Below are 25,430 nucleotides of genomic sequence, written 5' to 3'. Positions count from 1 at the left end.
GACACCTCACATGCTCACGGGAGTCCTTCAGTTGGGTTTTCCCCATGGGTAAGCTACTCTTGAGGTGAAGGAGGAAGAAGCGGAGGGAAAGGATGAGAAGAAGAGGGGGAATGACACTTGGTGGGCCAGGCCCTGTTCTAAGCTCTTTGCGCACACTAACCCATTTCATCCCCACCACCCTCCGGCCTAGGTTGTTTCGTCTCCATTTTAGCGGTAAGGAAACTAAGGCTCAGAGGGGTTCGTCACTTGCCTAAAGTCACCCAGGCAAGAAGGAGCAGAGCCCAGGTTTGGACCCAGGCAGTCTAGCTGGCGCGGGCTGTTCTCTTAGCCATGACTGTCCTGTTGCCTCTCAACTTGGGGATATGGAGCAACTTTGGGGACTCTGAACTCTGAGGCTACTGGGGGGAACAGACTTCGTGACAACTCTGCTCCCCGGGGCCGGATATGGTAACGTTTCCAGCAGATTTATTGGGACGACCCGAAGACCCCATTTCTAACTATCAACTCGGATCTACGTAGCCATTGAAAGAGCAGAGTGTGGGTTGTGGGTACCATCCTGCTAATAGCTTCTCTGTTGCCCCCCCCCCCGGATTTGCTCTCACAAACACATGCGTCTCCCATAATGCTCTTTTTAAAAAGTATGTATTTCTGATTTTTCTGGATAAATGCTTTTGTACTCTTCTTCCGATTTGGCTAGCTGCTCTTGGCAGGAGCTCCCCCTTGTCTGTGTCTTAGTGTTTCTCAAGCAGATAGTTTGTTGAAAATGCTAAGAGCTTGTATTGACAGCCCCCAAAATAAAGTGCGTTATTGGACAGCAGAGTATTTTCTAGAAAACATGACTATCTACAAAACACTGGAGGACTTCTTGCAGTACTATATGTCGTTGTTGTTAGCTCCAAGGTCTACCAGCGGGGAATCCTTCTACCCAGGTTCTTCAAAGCTTCGCTCAAATTTCAGCATGCTTGCTCCCTCTCAACAGAATTTATGGAATTGGATGTTTGGCAGAGGCCCCCCGAGTCATCTGCTTCCACTCTGTCTTTCATCTCCAGTTTGAGTATTCTCTCCTGGCTATCAAGTGGCCCACCCCAGAACCTGGCACATAGTAGGTCTCAGAGATACAACAATCGCTTTCTTCCTCTCCACACTCTCCTGATTTCCCTCAAAAGCCCTTTCACTCTTTGCCCTGGTTCTGCTGATTTCGACACGTTCCTCTGGAAGTACAGAGATCACTTTCCCTTGTCACAGGGATCACTCCCCACTCCCCCCAACCCCGCGCCAGTCTCGGGGATTCATTTCCTTTCCATGTGCCTTATGATTAGAGCGACTGCATATCTTCTCCTCCAAACCAAGACACTTTTGAAAGTGAGAGGGCCATCTTAGTAATTATGCCTGCCAGAAAAAGAGGCGTGAAACTGGGTTGTCCCAGATCCATCAGGACCTATGGGACACGCTATTTATGATGTTATGTGTGGTTCAGATGTGGCCACATGCTGGCGTAGTTTTGCTTTCTGAGGCTTATCTTTATGGATATCTAATAATCTCATTGTACACTTAGTCCTTTGGAGAGGACAGGGTTTACTTCTGTGACTTACTCAAGCTAACCAGAGATTAATGTAAGCAATGGGAGTTATAAACAGTCTGAATTGTAGCCTAGCTTTTGACCATTTTTCAAATGCTTGTTCCCCATTTCTCTCATTACCAGAAAGCCAAGCCATTTAACTCCATAGGGTACCACTCAGAATATAATTGAGGTTTGAGTAAACAACACATGTGGCTTTTAAGGTTAAAAGAATATTGTTTGACATACAGTACACTAGAGTTGTTTTTCATTTTGGTTTTAAAAATTGGTTAAAATTACATCTTGTTGCTTCTCGGAATTAACTAGAATCTGTCTGTCTCCATTAGAATCAGTGGTTTTTTTGTTTTGTTTTTGTTTTTTGTTTTTTGTTTTTTCAATAAGGCCTTGGCTGAAAAAAGAAGCTCCCTTTCAAGATAATTTGTCCAGCAAATCAGGGGGAAAAAAAAAAAAGATGGTAAATGGACAGACCTATAATCAGCTCTCCAGACAGATTTGGCCCAGGTCACAGCTGAACAAAATGTGAACGCTGAAGAAGATTCTTCCAGTGTAACTATGGTTCAAATTATATAGAATAACTCCTTACATACAGAACATTCCAGCTTAGCAAATGCCATTTCCATGACGTCAGAAGCTCAAAGGCAACCAAAAGAGTAGTCATTCTTACTTGAGAAGATATATACAGAAGTAATGGCTCCAGGAGTTTATAATTGAAGTGAAATCATTCCAACTGAGGCACACATGCCTGCCTATGAGTGCTTAGGTGTTGTGACACGTTCGTCTGAACTTGGGTTGCAGGACATTAGCCATCTGCTCCCATGCCGTCTCACCTCTCTGCTCACTTAACAGGGACTACCTGCTTTGGGATTCTGCCTGGACTCTTAAGTATTTCAAGACACTGTCTAAAAGCCCGTTCAAGACTCTAGGGTCTAAATGCAATACATGGAACTTCTCAGAGGGTCATGCTAAGTAAATCTTCCATGTTAGTACCAACCAGTAAATCTATGTTTGCAAAGGGCGTGTTTGGTGAAGAAAGCTCTTCTATCATTTTTCTTTTGTGATTTGTTCTCTTTGGGCTACTTACTCGAAAACACATCCTATAGCTTTTCCATTGTGTTCTGCCATTTGCTGGTGAATCTCTTCTGATTTCCAGTCTTCTCTCCGGTCCCCTATTTTCATCTAGCTCACAACAAAGCTTAGCCCCTCCACTGCCAGCGAAAAGGGACCAAGTACATTTAAGTTCATCCCTACTCATTCACTGTCAAGGGCAGTGCCATTTCCCAGCTGTTCAGATTTGCAAAGCTAGCATCCTTTCCTTTTTAAATTTTTTTAAAGATTTATTTATTTACTTTAGAGAGAGAGAGAGCAGGGGAGAGGGGCAGAAGGAGAGGGAGAGAGAATCCTCAAGCAGACTCCCCTCTGAGCATGGAGCCCAACAAATGCGGGGCTCGATCCCAGGACCCTGAGATCATGACCTGAGCTGAAATCAAGAGTCAGATGTTTAACCAGCTGAGCCACCCATGTGCCCTCCCACCACCACCCCCACCTTAGCCTCCTTTTATACCGTATTCTCTTTTGCCATCCTCCTCTGTTATCAGATCTCCCATCGGGATCTTATCATTGCCTTTTTATCTGAAGTAGTCTGATTTGCCCCTTCTCCATGATTTCAAAGATTCTCAGGGCCTGTCACATGTTACTACAACAGCCTCTTGTTTGGCCTCCCAGATTCCAGGTGCTCCCCAGGTAGGGGACACTCCATCACCAGGAGAAGCTGCCACAAATCACCATCTTTTACTGTAGGAACCTCTACATAAAAATTGGTTGCAAGATAAAATGTGAATTCTTTAGCCTCTTTCTGAAGTCTACACAGCAATTATTTACCACCCTTATTTACGTCAACAACCGGTCTCCCTCCCTCCTTACCTCCCTCTTCACCCACTCCCCCCCCTTCCTTTCTTTCTCTCCACCATCCCCATTTCTCTTGTTTCACATCTGAACTTTCTACTCCAGCCACACCTTGCTGGCTGTCTCCAGTGTGTTCCTTGCTGTTTCCAAAGCTCTGCTCCTTTGCAAATGCCATTCCCTTCGGTCAGGCTCCCCTCTGCCCACATCACTGTGTGTTTATGCCCTATAGTGTCTACTTCTAAAGACATGACTGATTCTTTTAGGAAGCTTTCCATGATTATATCTTACTGATCACTCACCTAGTCTATATCTCCCAAGCACATCTTTTTTTAAAGATTTTATTTATTTATTTGAGAGAGAGTGAGAGAACACGAGAGAGGGGAGGGACAGAGGGAGAAGCAGACTCCCCACTAAGCGGGGAACCTGACGTGGGGCTCGATCAGGGGACTCTGGGATCATGACCTGAGCCGAAGGCAGATGCTTAACCGACTGAGCCACCCAGGCGCCCCTCTCCCAAGCACATCTTGACAATGCATTATTTTTTTTTCCATGAGATGATCTTTAAATCATGAAGGGTTAAAACCATAACTTCGTTACATATCACTACCTGATAATACTGCTATCAAAGGAATTTCAGGGTCTTTTGCAAGTCCTAAAACCCAATGATATTACCTAATTTTCCTTCATAGTACTAACTACCACCTCCTTGAACCGGTAACGTGTTACTATGTCCAAGCAGATTTTGAAAGCTCGAGGGATAAATTCAAATAGAAAATTTTTTTTTTTTTAAGATTTTATTTATTTATTTATTTGACAGAGAGAGACATAGTGAGAGCAGAAACAAGCAGGGGGAGTGGAAGAGGGAGAAGCAGGCTTCCCGCTGAGCAGAGAGCCTGATGTGGGGCTGGATCCCAGGACCCTGGGATCATGACCTGAGCCGAAGGCCGACGCTTAACGACTGAGCCACCCAGGAGCCCCAAATAGAAAATTCTTAACGCTGATACTTTTTGGTATTTCCTGTTATCCTGTGAAATACGTGGTTTCATTGATACAAAGAGTAAGACCAAGCTCTTCCCATCAACTCGCTTGGTCATTGATAACACAAGGTAATAGCCTTGGAAATTGTCCTGTGGTTTGTGATCTTTATTCAGCTGAGGATTATCACTGTCTGTGCTGTGTTGTTCTGAAGGCTAAAAGTAGGCTCTTCCTCCTACTAGCAGTACTCTGACAATGAGGCAATGATAGGTGTTCACTGTTCAGAGACTAGAACACACAGACCCAGAAGAAGGAATCTCAGGCAGAAACAGAGGAGTACATCTTGAGTATCAGTTATGTAAACATTCCAGCCACCACAAGTTTTACCTTAACTTTCAGACCAGGTCATAACTTCTCAGAGACATAAGGGTGAATTTAACAAATTATGACAGACCTAATCCTCGAAACTCTCATTTTTGAAGGGTAGTTTAAACACAAGTTAAGTATGACCTGTGAAATACTTAACTGTCACAGGAATAAAATAAGCAAAAGTGAGGCTGATGGCTATATCACAGTGGAAAGTTATTATTTTCCCTTTTGTTTCCCAAATTTTGTACAGTGTGAATGGATGGGCTCTTTCAAAAAGTGTCAACTTTCTTCAGAGTTGTTTTTGAAAAATGAGGCAGACCCAGAAAGAAATCTTGCAGGGTCACTTTATGAGGGACAGCCAATTTTTTTTTTTTTCCCCCGGGAGGGAGAGAGAGACAGAGAGAGAGACGGGGGGAGGGGCGGGGAGAGAATCTTAAGCAGGCTTCACACACAGCGTGGAGCCTGGTGTGGGGGCTCCATTTCACGACCCTGAGATCATAACCTGAGCCAAAATCAAGAGTCAGACACCCAATCGACTGAGCCACCCAGGTGCCCGGAAGGATAGCCGTCTTAACAACAGTTAAAAGTCCGGAGAAATTTGGGATCATAGAACCAAAAACGTGGCTAGGTCACAAGGGTAATGGTTTTCCCTTCTATGTATGTATGACTCTTTCTTTATTTTGTAATAAACAGGGGATGGAGAATTGTCGTGGGAACATTCTGATGGTGATATCTTCCGGCAACCTGCCAACAGAGAAGCAGTAAGTGTGAATAGCTCAAATAATTCAACCCTCCACAGCACCAGGCCAGACTTTCCTCTCTCCATGGCTATTATCGCAGCAACTCCATAAAAGGGCCCATTTCTAACACCATTGCTCTTTCCCTTTACTCAGAAAATTAAATGGCATTATCACCAACCTCTAGCCATTTAAGTACACTGTATAATTGGTAACTAGGGCCAGGACATGAACACAAAGAAATCACAGTCCCAGCCCTTAGGTAGCCCCATATAGATCAGAAGTTGTTAGCCTTTCGGGATGGCTTGCCAAATCTTTGCCTTCTGGAAAGAAGACAGGTCACTACCTCTGTCCTCGGTAGTGAGGACCTTTGGTGGGAGTGTAAGGTAGGTCCGTCCATCCTCTCCGCAGAGGTACTGTGGACAGGTCTCCATAAAGCCTTTCCTAAGCCTTAGGCTCTCAGTCATACAGCTGCAAGAGAGAAAAGGTAGCAGGCTGCATTACTCCGTCCCCACCCTGCATTATCTCATTCCCATTCTCAGTGCTAACCTCGCAGAAAGCCTCTCTGGGTATAGCAACAGCATCTCTTGCCCCTGTGTATTTCACAGTAACTGACAAAATGCCATCCCTCTCTCACAAACGTATGTGGAAGTACAACCATACCTCAAACGTCTGAAAATCTGAAAAGGAGATGCTCCAGTCCAAGGAATCTATCATACTGAAGGATTTATGAAAATGTACAAGATGTACAAAGGCGTCCACAGTACATACATGGGTATTCATTGGACCCCTGTATAAAAAAAGTGTATGGGGCATTCAATGCAGCATTATTTTCCTAAGAGCAAAACAAATGGAAGGAACCCGGGGCACCTGGGTGGCTCAGTTGGTTAAGCGACTGCCTTCGGCTCAGGTCATGATCCTGGAGTCCCTGGATCAAGTCCCGCATCGGGCTCTCTGCTCGGCAGGGAGTCTGCTTCTCCCTCTGACCCTCCCCACTCTCATGTGCTCTCTCTCTCATTCTCTCTCTGTCAAATAAATAAATAAAATCTTTAAAAAAAAAAACAAAACAAATGGAAGGAACCCAAACATAAGCAATAGGGGCTTGGTTGAATACACCCAATCTGTGGGACCTGGTGCTGTTGTTAAAAAGAATGCAGGACATTGAAGGGTACTCGAATGGAGAGATCCCCAAGATACATTATTTAAACAAAGCAAGGTGCAGGATGCAACTTCTACTATCATTTCCTTATGTAAAACTGGTGTGTGTGCGCATGAATGTGAATGCATATGGAAAGATCTGGAAGATCATATACCAACACATTATGAGTGGTAATCTCAGGGGTGGAAGTGGGCAGGGGGAAAGGGGGAGCATGATTTTTTTACTCTGTTCTGTATCATTGGATGTTTTCCAATGAGCATCAATCCATTTTGCAGTATATAACATTTGAATGATTTTTTTAAACCTGTGGAATTAGTTCTCAATAAGCACTGTATAGAAGGCCAGAGCCTAGGGAATTATGGGGCAAAACCAAGGATAGGGAAGGTGTGAGGAAGGCATTGGTGGGGACATAATAAAATGGCCAATATAAACCTCCCAGCATTGCTTCTGACTTGCATGCCCCCAGATCACCAACACATCCTCAGCAGCGAGTTGAAGTGATGTCTGTGTGCTTTATTCTCCGGTCCTGTCATTTTCTAGGTGCTGCCATTTCTGAAGGCGTGTGGAAGGATTGTGGGTGGGGTGGAGAACAATACTCTGGATATCTCAAAACAAGCAGCACTCCTGCAAGAGAGGATGGGCTTCCCAGTTTGTGGGTTCATATGGACCCCGAGGATGGGTGAAGTAGGGGATGGGGATTCAGGAGGGCACCTGTTGTGATGAGCGCCAGGTGTTTAAGGAAGTGTCAATTCACTACATTTGTACACCTGAAACTCATATTGCACTGTAGGTTCACTCACTGGAATTTAAATTAAAAAGTAAAAAAAAAAATTAAGAAGAATTTTCACCATCTAGCTCTATCTGCTTTATAGGAAGTGAGATTCCTTCCAGATCCCGACAGATAATGCCAGTCTCCATCTTCTGTGTTGTGAATTTCCTCCTTTTGTCCGCCCTCATTTTTTATGGTGGTAGGACGTTGAGAATGACTAAATTCGCAGCCATCAACCACATGCCCTTCTCACCGAATTTGGGTCTCAGACACCTTCAGTTGGGTATCAACACTAAGCTTTGTGGCCAGCTCAGCAGGCCTGCTGGTGAGACCATTAATCCGCCATTCTTCTTGACTTCGTTTTATGCTGCCTCCAACCCCACCCTTGTCTTTCAGTCTCGTCCTTCTTCCGAAACTGCTGGCAATGGGGCTGAAGTTAATCCCGTACTTTCTGTAGCAAAAGAGGTCAGGTACAGAATGCAGGGCCTTGAAGTAGCTATTGATTTTCAGAGGAGTTCAAGACCTATCTTTAGAAACAAAGATATGGGGGGCGCCTGGGTGGCTCAGTTGGTTAAGCGGCTGCCTTCGGCTCAGGTCATGATCCCAGGGTCCTGGGATCGAGCCCTGCATCGGGCTCCCTGCTCAGCGGGGAGCCTGCTTCTCCCTCTCCCTCTGCCTGCCTCTCTGCCTACTTGTTCTCTATCTCTGTCAAATAAATAAATAAAATCTTAAAAAAAAAAAAAAAAAAGAAAGAAACAAAGATATGGGCCCAGTAGACCAAAATGTCCAGATGGTTCCACTTTATTATAAATAAATATTTTCCTTTGTTCCAAAAGGGGTAGATATTGTGGGATGTGATTTGAATGATAAATAGCAACTGTAGTAAGAGAAAAATATGTACCTGGCACAGAGTTGGCACCCAAGGAATACGAGTTGAAGGAATGGGTATTGCAGGTGGGACGAAACGTGTGTGAGGGGCTTTTCATGAATGTTAATGTACAGGCATTTGTCCCAAATCAGAGAGAGCTGTTTCAAACTCGTTGCTGGCTCTTGACCAGCCAAAAATGAGAAGGTAGGAGAAGCCCTTCTGAATATCTTTTGCAGGCCCAGCTTTCTGTATGGGATCAAAAATGGCAGCCCTAACAACACATTGCCAATCCGGTAGACTGTCACTTTAATAGAGGTTCGTATTTACAGGGAACCCTCGAAAACCTCCGTTCGATAGGAACACAGGTGATTGCTTGATTTTGCCAAGTCCCTTTACCAAGTTTTATGAAGTGTGCAGGAAGGACAACCAGTGGCTCAATTATGGCTCCTTTGTAAAAACCTGAAATGGTTTCTAGATCATAATTTCACATGCAATGGTCCTAGTACCATGGGTGTGTGTGTGTGTGTGTGTGTGTGTGTATGTTATAGGGAGGGAGAAGTAGACACAGGGTGGAAAGCCAAAACATGAAAACAAGCAGAATTTTGTTTTGGATGACAGCCAAACTCTGATTTTACCCCCAAAAGATTACTCAGAGATTTACCATTAGAAAAGTGAAAACTTTAGGGATAGAAACAATAGGAAACAGATAGAAATCCATGTCTCACACACATTGTCAGAACGATGGTTTGGGAAGGAAACTGGCCCAAGTGTCTCCCAGACAGGGATGGTCCCAGGGGGCCAGTGATGAAGCTGTAATACGCTCATGGCTGTGTGAATTACAACACATTCTGAAAACATTTTTTATTTTTATTTTTTCATTTTTTAAAAGATTTTATTTATTTATTTAACAGGAGAGAGAGAGAGTACAGGCAGGGGGAGCAGCAGAGGGAGAAACAGTTTCCCCGCTGAGCAGGGAGCCCGATGCGGGGCTCCATCCCAGGACCCTGGGATCATGACCTGAGCTGAAGGCAGGCGCTTAACCGACTGAGCCACCCGGGTGCCCCTTTGAAGACATTTTGTAAATTAACTTTTTATTTTGTGATAACTTTAGATTCACAGCCATGAAGGCACTTCGAAGGCTTTTCCTGAACTGTCCTGTTTTCCTGTCTCTGCCAATAAAACCCTTCCATCTTAGACCTTAGGACAAGTAAGGAAGAAATTCCTGGGGAACTTTCTACAATAATGGGGGTTTTCCAACCACCAGAAAAGAAGTGTGTGAGAAGCACCTCAAAAGCCTGAGATAGGGGCACCTGGCTGGTTCAGTTGGAGGAGCTCGTGACTCTTGATCTCTGGGTCGTGAGTTTGAGCCCCATGTTGGGTGTAGAGATTACTTAGATAGATAGATAGACAGATAGATAGATAGATAGATAGATAGATAGATAGATAGATAGATAGATCGATCTTAAAAAAAAAAAAAAAAAAAGCCTGAGAGAATTATCAGCACTTCAAGTCAGGAAATCAAATAATGCCAAAATATTGAGCAGAATAAAACAAAGCATAGCTACATGGCCATTTCTACCTGACTAGTCTTGACCTGCTCTTTCAAGCAGGCTGTTCACAGCTGGGTTTGAAGATAAGCTCCAGTTTCACTCCAAGGCATTAATGTCTTTTTCTCCCTTGCTGTAAGGTACAAGGTTAGAATGGTCTCTGGTAAGCCTCTTTCGTTCCTTTGTTTAGGGGAACAACTCTAAAAGAGCCATTACCCTCAATCAAAATCACACATCACCACCCCTACCCCCCGGTTGTGAAAACTGTAGTGGCCTTTGCTATCTTTTTTGTTTTTAATATTTTATTTATTTATTTGACAGAGAGAAAGAGAGGGAGAGAGAGAGAGCACAAGGAGGGGGAACAGCAGGCGGAGAGGGAGAAGCAGGCTCCCCGCTGAGCAGGGAGCCCGATGCGGAAATCGAACCCAGGACCCTGGGATCATAACCTGAGCTGAAGGCAGACGCTTAATGGACTGAGCCACCCAGGAGCCCCTGGACTTTGCTATCTTAGCAAACTTTTTTTTTTTTAAGATTTATTTATTTATTTGAGGTGGGGAGGGGCAGAGGGAGAAACTCTCAGACTCTCCAGTGAGCGCAGAGCCCAATGCAGGGCTCGATCCCAAGACCCTGAGTTCATGACCAGAGCCGAAACCAAGAGTTGAACACTTAACCGACTGAGCCACCCAGGTGCCCCTATCTTGGCAGACTCTGTATTTTCTTCAGGCAGCTTTTAGCCAAATATTTGCAGCCCACTGAGCTTGACCACGCATTCCCTCTCCCGCTCTGTCCTTCCTTTCCTCCTCTTCTTCCTGTTCATCTTCCTCCCCCTCCATCCATCCTCACTCAACTGCCATCTCCAAAAACTCAATCTTCACCGTCACCCTAAATAAAACCCCTCTCCTCTCTGGCCTCAGTTTCTCTGTCTGTAAAACAAAAGCCTTAAACAAGGCGAGGTTCTGGGGGGCTGATCAAAAATCCTTGAGGTTTTTGTGTTTTTTGTGTTTTTTGTTTTTTTTGTGTTTTTTTTTTTGTTGTTGTTGTTGTTCTTTGTTTTTGGTTTTGGTTTTGAATCTTTTTTTCTACCCTAACCGTATGTCCAGGGTCTGAGTGCCTGGTACCAAAGAACAGCTTTTCACTTTGTTCTCTCCTTCATGAATCAGAACTTCTTGTACTTGCTGCTGATCCTGGGTCAGTGGCCTTTTCTCTCGCAAATTCTAGCCCCGTTGAACTCCCTCCCTTTAGCATCATTGGTAGGACACCCACCAGCCAAACTGTCCTCTCTCTGTTCCTTTGGCAAAACTTTGCCAAACTCCAGAAAGGACAGAACAATCTGTAATGGTCTTTGTGGAATGCGAGTGAAAAAGACATATGAGCCATTGTGGGAACGAAAAATATTTGCACTGAGAATCCCATCTGTGTACATGAGAATAAATTGATGCAAATTCTTATTTGTGTGAGATTTTCAAGCAATGCATTGGCATGGACTCTTAGATTTAGAGAGTTATGTTCTCTTTCTCTTCCTCCGGCTTCTGTTCTCTCTTCCCTTCTCCCACCAATGCCTCCCCCGACCCAAGAGAGTAATGATAATTCCCAAAGCTAAATTTGCAACATGTGTGTCTATGGAACATAACTATAATAAATGTTTTATGCGCTGGTGGGGTTAGAGGATCTCATAACTACCTTCCAAGGTCCCCTGCCATTTCTAACACTGAATATAAGGATCTTTCTAATGGCCTGCGAAAGATTTTTTAGTGGGTCACCCCTCCTTTACCCCTAACAGTTGCCCCTAAAACACAATGTTATTTATTTGGCTTTTCGATTTAGGGTCTAGTCTTCATTCATTCCATCTTCCTCTGCCTTCATGCTCCCCAGCTCCTGGGAGAGGGGTGGGTAGCAGAATGGTGCCGAGAGCAATGGTTCCATCATTTGGACTACAAGACTCTAAGCTTTTATTAGGGACCACAGCATGCATACATTCATTCATTCATTCATTCATTCATGCCATCGGCTGCATTGAGAGTCTCAGTGCTTCTTTTTTTTTTTTTTTTTTTAAGATTTTGTTTATTTATTTGAGAGAGGGAACACAAGAAGGGGGAGTGGGAGAGGGAGAAGCAGGCTTCCTGCTGAGCAGGGAGCCCGATGCGGGGCTCGATCCCAGGACCCTGAGATCATGACCCGAGCTGAAGGCAGATGCCCAACAACTGAGCCACCCAGGTGCCCCGGTTTTCTTTTTTTTTTAAGATTTTATTTATTTATTTGACAAAGAGAGACATAGTGAGAGAGGGAACACAAGCGGGGGGAGTGGGAGAGGGAGAAGCAGGCTTCCCGCTGAGCAGGGAGCCTGACGTGGGGCTCGATCCCAGGACCCTGGGACCATGACCTGAGCCGAAGGCAGATGCTTAACGACTGGCTACCCAGACGCCCCTGAGTCTCAGTGCATCTTATCGGGACTATCCTTGGGTCCCATCTCTTCCTCCTATCCAGTTCACCCTATACATAATCAAGGATCAATGCTTAGAAACACAGTTCTGACTCTTTCCCTGCTTTAAAAAAAAATCCTTCAAAGGCTCCCACACCCTTACCTCTGTAGCCTACTGAATAAAGTCCTCACCCCTTATTTTTTTTTAAATATTTTATTTATTTGACAGAGAGAGACACAGCGAGAGAGGGAACACAAGCAGGGGGAGTGGGAGAGGGAGAAGCAGGCTTCCCGCCGAGCAGGGAGCCCGATGTGGGGCTCGATCCCAGGACCCCGAGATCATGACCTGAGCCGAAGGCAGACGCTTAACGACTGAGCCACCCAGGCGCCCCAAGTCCTCACCCCTTATTAGCCTGTCATTTCAAGTGCTCCATGATCTGGCTGCAACCCGCTTTTGGAATGTTATCCTTCAAATGTTCCCTTTTATGGATTCTATTTTCTCTGCTACACCTTCTCAACTTGGAAATGGCTGCCTGGAATATTCCCCATCAACTCTGCCTGTCCACCCTTCATGGCCCAGGTCACAAACCCTCCCAGCCAGTTCTCTTTCTCTTCCTACTTCGCATAGCAATTTCTACTTCCCCTGTGGTCTCTGTCCCACTCTGCCTTGCCTTGCAGGCTAGTACCTTAACTCTTACACGTAAGATTCTTGGGGGCAGGAAGGACACTTTATTTCCCCCCTTTTTTTTTGGCTGTTTGCTCCCTCCGAGGTTTGTCTGTGAAGCTTGCCCAGTCTTCTGCAAGGAGAGAGAGAAATCTCAGCGTGCTGTCAAGGCTGTTCTCACTTCATATCCCTCTGTGGCTACCGGTGTGGGTGGACACGTAGTTAATTCAAGATCAGAGAGCTCAGATCATCGCTAGAAGTCATCAAACGGCTTCGATGTGTGTGTCATTCCCTTCCTGCCTTCTCTCTGGTGGCTTTGGGGGACTGAGTTTTTCCTTGTTTTACAGAGACATTCCTACCACCGCTCTCACTACGACCCTCCACCAAGCCGACAGGCTGGAGGTCTGCCCCGCTTTCCTGGGGCCAGAAGCCACCGAGGAGCTCTTATGGATTCCCAGCAAGCATCGGGCACCATCGTGCAGATTGTCATCAACAACAAACACAAGCACGGACAAGGTAAGGGACACGCTCCCTTGGTACCACTTCCGCAGCAGGACTTCCGCTGTCCCCACCCCCGTCTTTGGAGGGCTGGACCTGGAAAGGGCCCTGTGTCCTGTGCATATCAGACCGTCACACGAGCAACACTTACCATCAAGCCTCCAAGCGAGTGTGGACAAGCGACTCCAAGAGACCGTCAGGACTTCCCTAAATGGTCTCCCAAAGAGCTTAGTTTCTACTTCAGGTGTATCTGTCTTTATTGAGGACAAAAGGCAAGAAAGCAGTGAACCTGATGCAGCCCCCAGCGTTTTTCCGCAGTTGCCCTAGGGGGTCGCAGGTCATTGGGGAAAGCTCCTTGGATCGTTAACGGAAAGAGAGGTGGTTTGTTTTCCGGTTGGGCACCCGATATTCACAGGTACTCAGCACCAGACGCTTTTGAAACTCTTAACCCCACACCTTAGAAATAGCAATTCTCATACCTCAGGGCACCCGGGATTCTCCCCCGGCCCCTTCCTAAAGATACGTATTCCGGGCCCCACACTCAGAGATTCTAATTCACATGAGGCGATTGTCATTAGAAATGAGTAATCCAGTAAGAAATCCAGAAACCTCCTGGCGGCGCACCAGGAGGACTGATCAGGTTAACAGGGACATGCAGCCCACTCGGCAGACCAGCTGCTGCAGGCAGGCACCCACACACGTCCGTGGCCCCAGACCTTCCTGCGCAGAGCTCCCCGGCCTCCACCCTCACCCCAGTAGCGGGGGTGGCAGGGGGAGGAGAAATTCAATCAAACAATTGACTGCTTCTTACTTTTTTAGGCATCCTGTCAACCAGCTCTTCAGAGCAAGAGCTCAGCTGGTTCCCTTTTATGAAACCACAAACATGTTTTGTTTCCTTTAAAGGAGAAACAAATCAAAGCCAGGTCCCTGAACGGGTTAAAAGTAATAAATTATTAAACCAAATGATTGAATAACACGGGTGAAAAACAATCCGTTACAAAGAACTCCTACGATAAATCTCAACAAAGCTGGTCAAACCAAAGCTAGTTGATCACATCTGTTACGAGTTAGATGTAAATTTCAGATTACAGATAAAAAGCATTGAATCGCTTTTGAAACTAACAGGTTTAAAAGAAGAACATACAAAATAAAACTGTTAATAAAAAATAGTGATATATTAGAAGAATTAGAAATATTTACTATCGATCTGGGTTTGATTTGAAATGTATTATTTTTAAATTCCAAGGCATTCTGATAAGAATTTATGAAATGCGGAGGTATAGGAGGTAAAAATGCAGTTTGATTTTCAATCCTAAATTGTCTCCAATAGATTCCATTTGCTCTGAAAGTATTTCAAAGCCTTAAAAAAACCTGTGGGGTAATGGACTTTGAAAATCCTAAATCCCATAATTTCCACAGGCCTCTTCATTTCAGGGCAGAGGCTCATCCCTTGATTTTCTGTCATACAAAGGGCCCAGCTGGTTTACATTTTTTCATTGCTCCCATTGATTTGGATGCAGTGGTTCTTTCCTGACCTATTATAGTTCACTGGAGAATCACTTGCCCCCACCCTCATCTCTCAGTGCCCCACCTGGATGATACAGAATCATCTCGAGAGTCTGTTGGTGGGGAGAAGGTTGCATTTCCCTCTAGAGCATTGACCTCTCACTCCTGCATCTCAGAGTGCAGGCTCTCACCCAGTCTAGGTTGTTCTCTTAGTCCAAATGTTTAGGGGAGAGGGAACCCGGCTATATAACACTGGGGGTCCTATCTGTCCTTCTCCTTAGCTTTCCTGCTAACAGACATGCCCCTCTGAGATGCATCCACTTGGTCCCCTGCTTGAGTCAAAGGGGAGAAGTGATAGGACTCCGCCATTTTGAACTTGACTCCAGCCTAAATTTGCTTGAAGCAGACTATGTACCCACTTGATCACATTGTCTAGAAGGGAAGAGAGAGGCAGGGTGGGGGCAGGAGAGAGAACAACACATCTGGCCTGTCTTGTCACGTGATTCCATCCACAGCCCTGAACCTCACAGTCCACATGTCAAGTCCCTGTTCTATCTCCCTGTCAGTTTGGGAAATTCTCTCATTTAGGTTCTCAGGTTCTTGGAAATCTTTGCATGGATTGACCTGCTAGAGCGCCTAGAACTCTAGCAGTACTTGCAAAGGACAGGAAAAAGCAGCCAACATCATCCATATTTCCAAATGTGACCCAGTGGACTTGATGAGAAAGAAATAGCCCAATGATTCATCCTTCTGAGGCCGTTGTCTTGCGGCCAAATCAGTCAGTTCCTAGAAACGCCCCAAGTGGGGCTCTTTCTCCCAGCCTAGCCCCGCCTCAAGTGATACAACCCACCCTAGAGATATTGTTGATCGGGATGCCGACAGGTCTCCCTGGGTATGATGAGGTGATGGGAATAATGAGAAACACACCCAGTCCCAGTCATGGCTTAAAATCTCCAGAATGTCTCAGCACTTTCAAAAAGGGAGAGAACTTATTCTCTGCCCTCCCCGTTTGCAACCCAGTGGAGTTCTTATCCTGGAGCCTAGCTCCATGTCTTACAGTGGGAGCTGGATATGTTTTGGTTGGTTTACATTAGAGGATGTTCCTGTGGCCCCTTCCCTTCATAGGCCCCTTGGCCTGCAGTTCTTTAGATGCTTGCTCTTTGCAAGGCACCTTAGAAAACATGGAGCCTATGACTTCACTTCTGGCCCAACAAATGTGAGACCACCAAAGACCATCTATAGGACAGGCAGTAATTCACTGCTGTGGAATCTCTACAGCCACTGTGAGGTGGGGGCCAGAGGACATTGCCTGAAGATTAGAGGCACGGAAGGCTCTTTCCTTCATGATCCTTTCCCTCTTGATCTCATATTAGCGCTTTCCTTCCCATGCCAGATGGGAGGCCAGCACCATTAATTCCATACCCATCTGTGTTGGTGGATCAGACTCTCGTAGCATGTGACATTCTCAAAGGATTTGCTTTCAGGATCTGGAAATACTGGCCCTTTGGGAAGAGCAATAGTTTCTGCATCTAGCCTCCCTGGGCAGCCAGTGTCTCTGGGAAATTTTCATGCCAAGGAGCCATACAGCTCTTTTGTGAAACTGCAGGTATTAACACTAAATTCTACTAGCGGTTCCTTATCAGGTACCCAGGGCAGATGGAACTCTGCTTTCATCCATTGATACGTTCCTCCACTTTCAGAGCTATTTCTTGATGGCTCACGATGGCCTGGGCACTTGTGTGCATCCAGAGGTCACTGCTAAAGGCCCTGAGTAGTTGCTAATGGTAGAACAGGAACTGAGCTGGTTTTTTGGTTTTGGGGGGTTGGTTTTTGTTTTTGGTTACATAGGCTGCTCTGTCAACGTACATCCAACAGCCACAAAAAGGACAAAGGATGCTTGATGTCTTAAGGGGTTCAGGGCTTGGGTTCTGAGCACAGGGGCCCATTTCAGCTCCCTAGCCTTTAATTTCCAGTCCTGTGTTCTCTTCCAGTGTGTGTTTCCAATGGAAAGACCTACTCCCATGGCGAGTCCTGGCACCCGAACCTCCGGGCGTTTGGCGTTGTGGAGTGTGTGCTGTGCACTTGTAACATCACCAAGCAAGAGTGTAAGAAAATCCACTGCCCCAGTCGATACCCCTGCAAGTATCCGCAAAAAATAGATGGAAAGTGCTGCAAGGTGTGTCCAGGTAAAAAGGCAAAAGGTGCGTTGGTTGGAAGCCCTGCCTTTGGTTGACTGAGATCCCCACAGAGTCCTTCTCATTGTTCTTTGAGCATCAACAACCTAATCAACCTGTCACAGTATTGTAATGATACCAGTTCTAACAATGAACTTCATTCTCCCCTCTCTTGAAGGGCTGATAAGATGATTCCTTGGAAGAAACTTACTACTCAGAAATAGACTGGGGGTGTGCCCGTGTCTACCACACCTTTGGTCTCACGTAGCCCTAAGTGCCAGACTTCAGCCTGGCTTTTCTAAATTACAGAGAAATCGGATTATGAGGATTATACAGAAGAACAGTAGCACCCATCATTGATGTCACCGTTTAACTCATCAAACACAGTCACATCCATGACCCTTTTGAGACAGGACAGGAGACAGGTGAGGTAGGGTGGAAGGATCATGGGTTCTGGGCCTGAGCGAAGGTTGCTGTGTGACCTTGGAAATGTGACAAATCTTCCCTGGCCTTCATCAACCTCATCTGTACAATGGACAGCTTGGAACAATTAATCTCCAAGCTCCCGTCCAAAGCTACAATTTTATAATGATCTTATTGCTCTATTAAAGATAAAACTGAAGCGTATTGGGTGACTGGCCCTGAGTCACGCAAATCGATAAGAAACCCAAGGTTTGAAATTCAGGTCACTTACAGCCCATTGTGTTTTCTAGGCCAGTAGAAAATATTGAACTGATAAGAAAAAAACAAATTAATTAAATAGTGGCTTTAACGCCTATGATGTAGATAAAAATATAGTCTGTAGTGTTGAGGTTGACAGCATTAGGGACTGGTAATCAAGGAATCTAATCCTGGCTCTGCCACTGGTTTCCTGTGTGACCTAGAAAACGTCACTGCACCTCTCTGAGCTTCAGTTTCCTTCTCTGAAAAACGAGAGGATTAGAGTGGATGCTTTCTTAGGGCCTTTCCAGCTCCAACATTCTAGGAGTGAATGAATGAGTCTGTTCCTTGCGCATGAATTTATCTATCCTTTCTTATGCCTACGTGCAGTTTTGTAAACACATACGAAAAGCCAAAAAATTTTCAAAGTAGGCAGAGAGCTAAATCATGTATTCCTTCAGCTGAGGCAATTCCTCATGATCAGCAGGCAACCACAAACTTAGCCAACATATATTTTTTTGAGCATCCCCACTATGTAATATTCCAGTTTTGATCTCAGCCCTTCAGACCAAATCCCATTTCATTGTATGCTTAGGCCTTTAGTGATGCAGGTGATTCAAATAAGAAGTGAACCCATCAACTGAACCCAGAACAAGGATGGTTAAATAAATGACGGTATAGCCATACCATGCCATATTATACGGCCAGCAAAAATCATCGTAGACCAAGATTTAATGGCATGGAAAGATGTTTGTGACAGATCGGTTAAGTACAAAGAGCACGCTACAAAACAATATGATTCCACTTGTGTTAAAAAAGAAAGTGTTTATAATACACTTAGGCCAAAACAAAAGGCTGGAAGGGCATATGGCAGACTGTTAATGATGGCTATCTTTGGATGATTGAACCATAGGTAGTTCTCATTTTCTTCTTTTGGTTTGTCTGCATTTTTCAAGTTTCTGACAACACGTATTACTTTTGTAATTAGAAGAAGTTATTGTTTAAAGAACTGCCCTCCAGAATCCCAACTGGCAATATGTCAGAGTCTGATGGACCAAACCTGTCTCTCTAGAAGAGCGGCTTTGCCACCCTGCTCGGGGGTGTGGAGATAGATACAGAACTTATGGAGCAACATGGCAGGAGACAGTCTCTGTCCCATTCTGTGTACCTGTCTCTCAGCGAGGCAGACAGGGGTGTCTGCAAATTGACGCCTGATAGTCAGGTCGCCTGCCAAGAGTCACCATCCACAGACACCAGGGCACCTGTTCCAGCTCCTCAGAAACCTCAGTGCATCAGAGAACATGTCCTCACTCATGCATTTGATCCAGAAATACGTATTACGTGCCTACTGTCTGCAAGACACTGTTCTAGGCACAGAGGAATGAACAAGCCAGTTAACTAAGGCCACTTGTCAGCATCATCCTTACATCCTAGCGGGAGAAGAAAGACAATGAACACAAACAACAAGGTGATTTTAGGTTGTGATGGGTACTGTGAAGAAAGACCAAGCAGGATCAGGGGACAGTGAAGAAGGGGAGGGTGGGCACTTTCAAAAGAGTGGCCAGGGGAGGCTTCTCTGAAGAAGCGATATTTGAGTAGAGTCCTGAGTGATAGAAGGAGCAAGAAAGGGGAAGATCATGACATCCTCAGCCTCTTAGAAAACAATACACGACAGAGAAAAAGGGACAAAGAATGAAGAGGGAAGAAGATTTGTGTTGAGAAGGGAAGGGAAATAGAACTCACTGATGATCCAGCCAAAAGTTTCATTCTAACAAATGATTGCAGGCTTCCCCAGTCACAAGTGAGGGCCAAAATAAAGGATGGGAGGTTTCTTTCTCTCTCTTGCCCTTGTTCCGGTAGAGGCTGGCCTGGCTTTGTGCACCAGTGGCCACCTACAGGGTTGTGTATGACTTCCACTGCCTGAAGGCTCCCCAACTCCTCTCCCACCCTCACCACACCTCCCCAATATCTGGAATTCCCATAATTACACACTCCTTTTGGTTGACAGCAGAAAACGACCCTGTTGAGACTTAAAAGTTATCTGGGCAGGGATAATACATCACTAGTCATCTCCACCTCCATAAGGAAATGCTTTCTCAATTTCTTAGTTCTGGAGAGCTTGGGATACAAGCATTCTCAAGGGAAGCGGAAATGGCCAGAAATAACTTGAAGCATAGCAGGCTTCCTTGAAAGGAAATGAAACAAGGTGAACCTGGAACGATCAGAAGATCAGAAAGCACCTTGAGGTGGAGGGTGTGGAATGAGGAGGATGTCACCCACCGGGTAGCTTGAAAGGCATACTTTGTTTATTCTTAATATTTTCAGACGCCAACCAGGGTTGAGTCACTGATGGATTTTGTTGTTTGTAGAGCCCTCCTGCTGAGTAAATTAAGCTCTTGGTGTGTGTGGGGGGGTGCTGCTGAGTAAATTAAGCTCTTGGTGGGGGGAGGTGCGAGGCGACTCTTCAGGACACTGGGAGAACTTTTAGCACATCACAGGTATTTACAGTGCCAACATGGAGATCACGTAGCATTTATAGCTGTAGCCAGTATTAAGTTGGTGCAAAAAAATTTTTTTAAGGTTTTACTTATTTGAGAGAGAGAGAGACAGCATGACCAGGGGGAGGAGCAGAGGGAGAGGAACAAGCAGACTCCGAGCTGACTGCAGGGCCCAATGCAGGACCCCATCCCATGATCATGATGTGAGCCAAAATCAGTTGGATGCTTAACCGACTGAGCCACCCAGGCACCCCCAGTGCAAAAAGTTTAACAACTGACTCAGCTCTCATTCTAAAGGTGATAAAGACATAGAGGTCCCTCTATACCCAGAGACCCACTTCTCCCACTTGAAAAATGCTAGCACACATCCCTTAATTACTAACATATCACCAAAAAAGCCTGGCCCACCAAGTAATTAAATAAGTACAAAAGACAAAAGGAGAAAGGAAGCTTGATTCCAAGGGGACCTGCAAACTGAGAAGTCCAACCTGGAATCATCAAGAGAAGACTGGTTTTGTCCTTACACTGCCAAAATGGTGGTGGGGGTGGGAAAGCTAATCAGGTCAGCAAGAGATGTGCAATAGCAATTTGATTCCACCCTGTGGTCCACATGCATCCAATTGGCTAACAATGAGTCCCTAACTGGAGTCACAGATCCAACACACCCGGCACTCAGTGGTTTCATCAGATAATCTTACAGATGACTTCTTGCACATACTCCAAGTTTTGGGGTGTCCATGGCTTCTCTTTGTTGTTCCTGATTTGAGTGTACACTTTAAAGACACAGCTGAAGAGGGTGCAGATCACAAAGCCAGCAAGGAAACTTAACTCATGGATAACCACATGGGAGAAAAACTCTTTTTGTGTGTGTGTGTGTGTGTTTTTTTGTGTGTGTTTTTGTTTTCATTTTTGTTTGTTTTTGGGGGGTTTTTTGGTTGGGGGCTGAGGAAAGAGGAGGGCAGAGTGGAATGGGAAGTATGAGGGGGCTGGTATCTTTATGCCTGGAAGCTGAAATCCAACAGTTTAGATTATACTTTAAATGATCCATAGTTGAGGGATTTGACCAGTTTTTGTGTGTGTGTGTGTGTGTGTGTGTCTCCCAACTGTTCATTTGGCATAGCGTACATATGACTAATCTGACATCTAGGTTTTGGCACTGGTGTTGATCCGGTATTATCGTTCCCCTTACAAACAAATCAAAGAGCATTCAGAAATGTCACGCCAAATTGGATAGATCCTTTGGGCAAGTATATGCACATAAGTGAGTGTCATAAATGTTTTCTAAGTATACCTAAGTGATGTCAGGGAAGTTAACCAAGGCGCTCTGTCAGCCCATTTCCTGGGTCTCTATTGGTAACACCGAGCTAAACAGACCATGATCGGGACCCAGCATGGAAAATGGCCACATTCTTCTTCCTCATGAAGGTCCCCTCCTCTGTGGCGGTGGGTGGATCCGGTTTGCTTGATGGGTCAGGGCTCTGCGGAGCTGTGGATTCTTTCGCCATGTGGACTTCAATGAAAGGTCATGTGTCCCTTTGTGATTTGGTGGCTGTTACAGGGCAGCCTAAACTGAGCCAAGGAAATATTGGGTGGGACTTCTATCTTCGTGAGAATGTCCTTGTTGACTGTCCATGTTGGATGAGTGTGAGGTGTTATGAACAGCGAGATGCCTGAATGCCTAGAAGTTTGCTTCTGGTTTTAGAAAGCCGTTACAAACCTCTGCTTGCTTCCTGATTCCAGAAGAACTTCCAGGCCAAAACTTTGACAGCAAGGGCTACTTTTGTGGAGAAGAAACAATGCCCGTGTATGAGTCTGTGTTCATGGAGGATGGGGAGACCACCAGAAAAATAGCCCTGGAGACAGAGAGACCACCTCAGGTAGAGGTCCACGTTTGGACCATCCGGAAGGGTGAGCAAGACAATATTAATCCTTGTTATTTTTTTTTGTAAGGGGTGGGGGAACAGGGAAGGAGGGGGAGACTCACCTTAATGTTGCTTCAACCTATTCCTCTGTTTGGCTCAGTTCTCCTGATTGCTCAGAAACATGACTAACACATCTGTGATTATGACCTTTAACTTCAACCATGACCTGTCCAAAAAGCTAAGCATTGGCCCTTGGGGTTTGTTGTCTTTCTCACACCAACAAAGGCTGGAGGAGTGCTTCTCCACTCTGGCTGCACATCAGAATCTTCTGGGAGAGGTTTTTGTAAATACCAAATGCCTGGGCCCTACCCTCAGAGATGTCGATGGATCGGCCAGGAATGGGGCCTTGGCATAAGTGTTGGTTTTGAAGTCTCTACAGGTGAGTCTAATGTGCAGCTAAGGTCATGACCAACCAGATTATAGCCTACCATTCTTTCCAACACGAAGCTGAACCAACATGAAAATCCATGCATGTGGTGTGAAGTTACGTCTCTCAAATCATGCTATGTACTCTGGGGTAAGATACATTGAAAACCTCATCCCTGCCCTCAAGAAGATTTAGAGTCTCACCAAAGGGACACTCCCAGTCATTATGTCCATCCAATTCCTTTTGTGATTACTCACACTGACTGCCATAGCAAGCTACATTGTGTTCTTTGTGGGTCCATAGCTCTTCAAGCCATCCTGCATCTAGATACAAGGCTAGTGTTGATCTAGTCTGGTCAACTTTTCTAGGAATCCAAGTAAAGAGGTAAGATTTCACTTGGGAAATAATGCACGTCCTTTTTCTCCTGTCGCCTGCCTAAGGCTCAAGAGTGCTCAGACTTTATTCTGCTTTGGTATTGTACAAGGAGCTGGTTTACAACGCAGCTACCTGGGCCCGTCCAAGAGATGTGAAGTCAGTAGGCCTTAGCGAGCACCTCCGTGTGTCCCAAACAGCCAGTGATTCTAATTTGGGTGGCACTTGGACTGTCCTTTGAGAAACAACTGCTCGAGTGTTAGTGGGGCTCCTTCCTCTCCCTTTTCCCGACTTTCTTTGCCTGAAAAAATGAGTTCCTCCCCACCCCTGAAAAAATATGCCAAAACACACATATTTCTCATCCGTGTTTATTTTTGCACTATACCTAGGAATGTTGGTTTTCCGTCTCTAACTCCCTAGCTCCTCTGGAACTGGTCATCTAGGACTAAGCCCTGTTCTGTTGGCTTCCGTAGCAGCGGACCCACTATTTTTTGCTCCACACCTCACACTCCCTAGAGGCATGTGGAGGTTTTTTGGCTTGCTGGTATAGCATCTCAGTGACCTCTTATTCAGTGCTGGGCAGCCAAGGACTGTGCTTGGTGAGCAGAGAAACACCCAGGCTTCAATTACGTGGCCCTCTCTAGACCTCCTGAGGATTAAGTAGGCTGGTAACTTGTTGCTCCTTAAATGCAAGGTCATTTTCCATTTGGGTGTTATTCCAATAATCACTTTTCAGGCAAAGTGGAGATGGTGGGTACCCGCCCCCCCCCATTTTGACTTTCCCCATTTTCTGTAAGGGAAAGCTAAAGATGCTGTGGATATTTCCCAAAGGAAAATACGCTTTTCAGTGAGTTTGGGAACAGGGATGGCTTCTCCTGTCTTCAGTCCCACGGCTGTCTCACTGCCTGGCCAGAAGGGCAGCCCAGTAGTTTGGCAGGGACATAATCTACCTGGACCCGGGGGCAAGAGCAGAAATTTCCAATGCCGCCTTTGGTGGTAGAGATACTCCCACCAGCACCCTTGCTCGATTCCATGTGGCTTTCCCTAGGAGGGGGGTCCCATGGTCAGCAACACTATCTTCCATATCTCTATCCTCTGGAGAACTAAGGGGAGGCCAGTGAGCCAAGGAAACAGATGGAGTCAATTATAACCCTTGAGCCATCCAAGTTCCTGGTTAAGCACATTACACAGCCCAGCTCGATACTCCTAAACCCCTGTAATGAGATGATATGCTCAACCCAAGCAGAAAAAGGGGGGGGTGGTTCCAGATAGAGAGGGCCTGACCACCTGCCCCACTTTTTCACTTGGCCCCAGGCATTCTCCAGCACTTCCATATTGAGAAGATCTCCAAAAGGATGTTTGAGGAACTCCATCACTTCAAGCTGGTGACCAGGACAACCCTGAGTAAGTGGTACCTGTATTTTTTTTCCTCCTCTGGAAAACACCTCCAGGCTTCCATGTAGCAGAGCCCCCAATAAAGTGCCTTTGCGTTCTCGGTGAATGTCAGCAGGGCTCAGTGTCAACGTCAGAGGATGTTCTGTCTCTTCTCTGGGGGGCACTTAGCAGCGGAGGGGGTGTCTGAATGTGAGCTGAAAAGCTTGGATCTGAAGACAAATCCAGATGTGGTCTGAGCATAAGCTACCTCGAGTCCAGGTTTCCTGACTCTCTTCAATGAACCCTGCTAACCCCAGAGTCTCCAGAGGGTCAGAGAAAGCTCACAAGATTCCGGGGCTGGTTGGTACATTTGTGGAGACGTCCCATCTGGAAGGATAAGTCCTCTGGTGGTGGGGATGAGAGAGAGAAAGTGAACGCATCCCAATTCGGCAAAGCTCTGTGCGACTCTGTGGAACTGCCCCTGAGTGGTCCTGTTTCTTTCAAAGCATCCAGGCACTCATTCAGGCATACCTGCAGCTCTCCCTCTTTCTATGCAGGGTGGAGCCTAAGGACTAGACACTGCTAGGTATTGGGGGTGGGGGTGGGGGGTGGGGAGCACTTCAATGGGCAAGACAGAACATGAACATGACTTCTCTAAGAATCAGTCTAGTTCTGAAGAGTTAAATACTTAAGTACTCAGGGGAAATCTGCGAGGAACAATGAGACGAGAGAGAGCCAGGCAGGCTTAGTCAAGGAAGGCTTCAGGGAGGAGGTGTGTTTTGAAAGAGAAGGGTGTGATGGGGCTGCAGGTCAGGAAATCCGTTCAGAGAGAGGGTGCAGCCCAAGAGAAGACTCAGACAAGAGCAAACAAGAAATGTGGGGGTGGAGGGCCCTGGAAGAAGCCAGAGAGAAGTTCACGGAGAAGGCAAGTAGCGTGGGTAGTTGCTGCAGACTCACAAATGGCCTAGCGAGATGGAAATGGTGCTTCGGAAAGATGTCTCTTGGCCCTCAGGCGGATTTATTACATACCTACTTTGATGAAGCCGTGTTCCAAAGAGCCCAGTATGCCAT

At 45.8% G+C, this 25,430-nt stretch overlaps 1 protein-coding gene across 11 annotated transcripts in view; it reads left to right on the top strand.

Moving 5' to 3' along the window:
* CHRDL1 (chordin like 1) overlaps positions 1-25,430 on the top strand; it is a 121,913-nt gene that overhangs the window by 83,722 nt on the left and 12,761 nt on the right. For 6 of the 11 annotated variants that reach the window (XM_054508968.2, XM_045881574.3, XM_045881594.3 and 3 more), the window contains 5 exons: positions 5,519-5,586; positions 13,336-13,504; positions 16,984-17,193; positions 22,065-22,232; positions 24,300-24,389. In XM_054508968.2, coding sequence (XP_054364943.1) covers positions 5,519-5,586; positions 13,336-13,504; positions 16,984-17,193; positions 22,065-22,232; positions 24,300-24,389 — 705 coding nt within the window. The remainder of the gene's footprint in view (positions 1-5,518; positions 5,587-13,335; positions 13,505-16,983; positions 17,194-22,064; positions 22,233-24,299; positions 24,390-25,430) is intronic. The other 5 variants (XM_045881603.3, XM_045881613.3, XM_045881622.3 and 2 more) reach the window with 3 other exon arrangements.

The sequence above is a fragment of the Mirounga angustirostris genome, unplaced genomic scaffold, assembly GCF_029215605.1.
Source record: "Mirounga angustirostris isolate CCGP_5_RB_7025 unplaced genomic scaffold, mMirAng1.0.hap1 SCAF_11, whole genome shotgun sequence".
Taxonomy (NCBI): domain Eukaryota; kingdom Metazoa; phylum Chordata; class Mammalia; order Carnivora; family Phocidae; genus Mirounga; species Mirounga angustirostris.
This window is presented reverse-complemented; position numbering and strand designations above follow the sequence as displayed.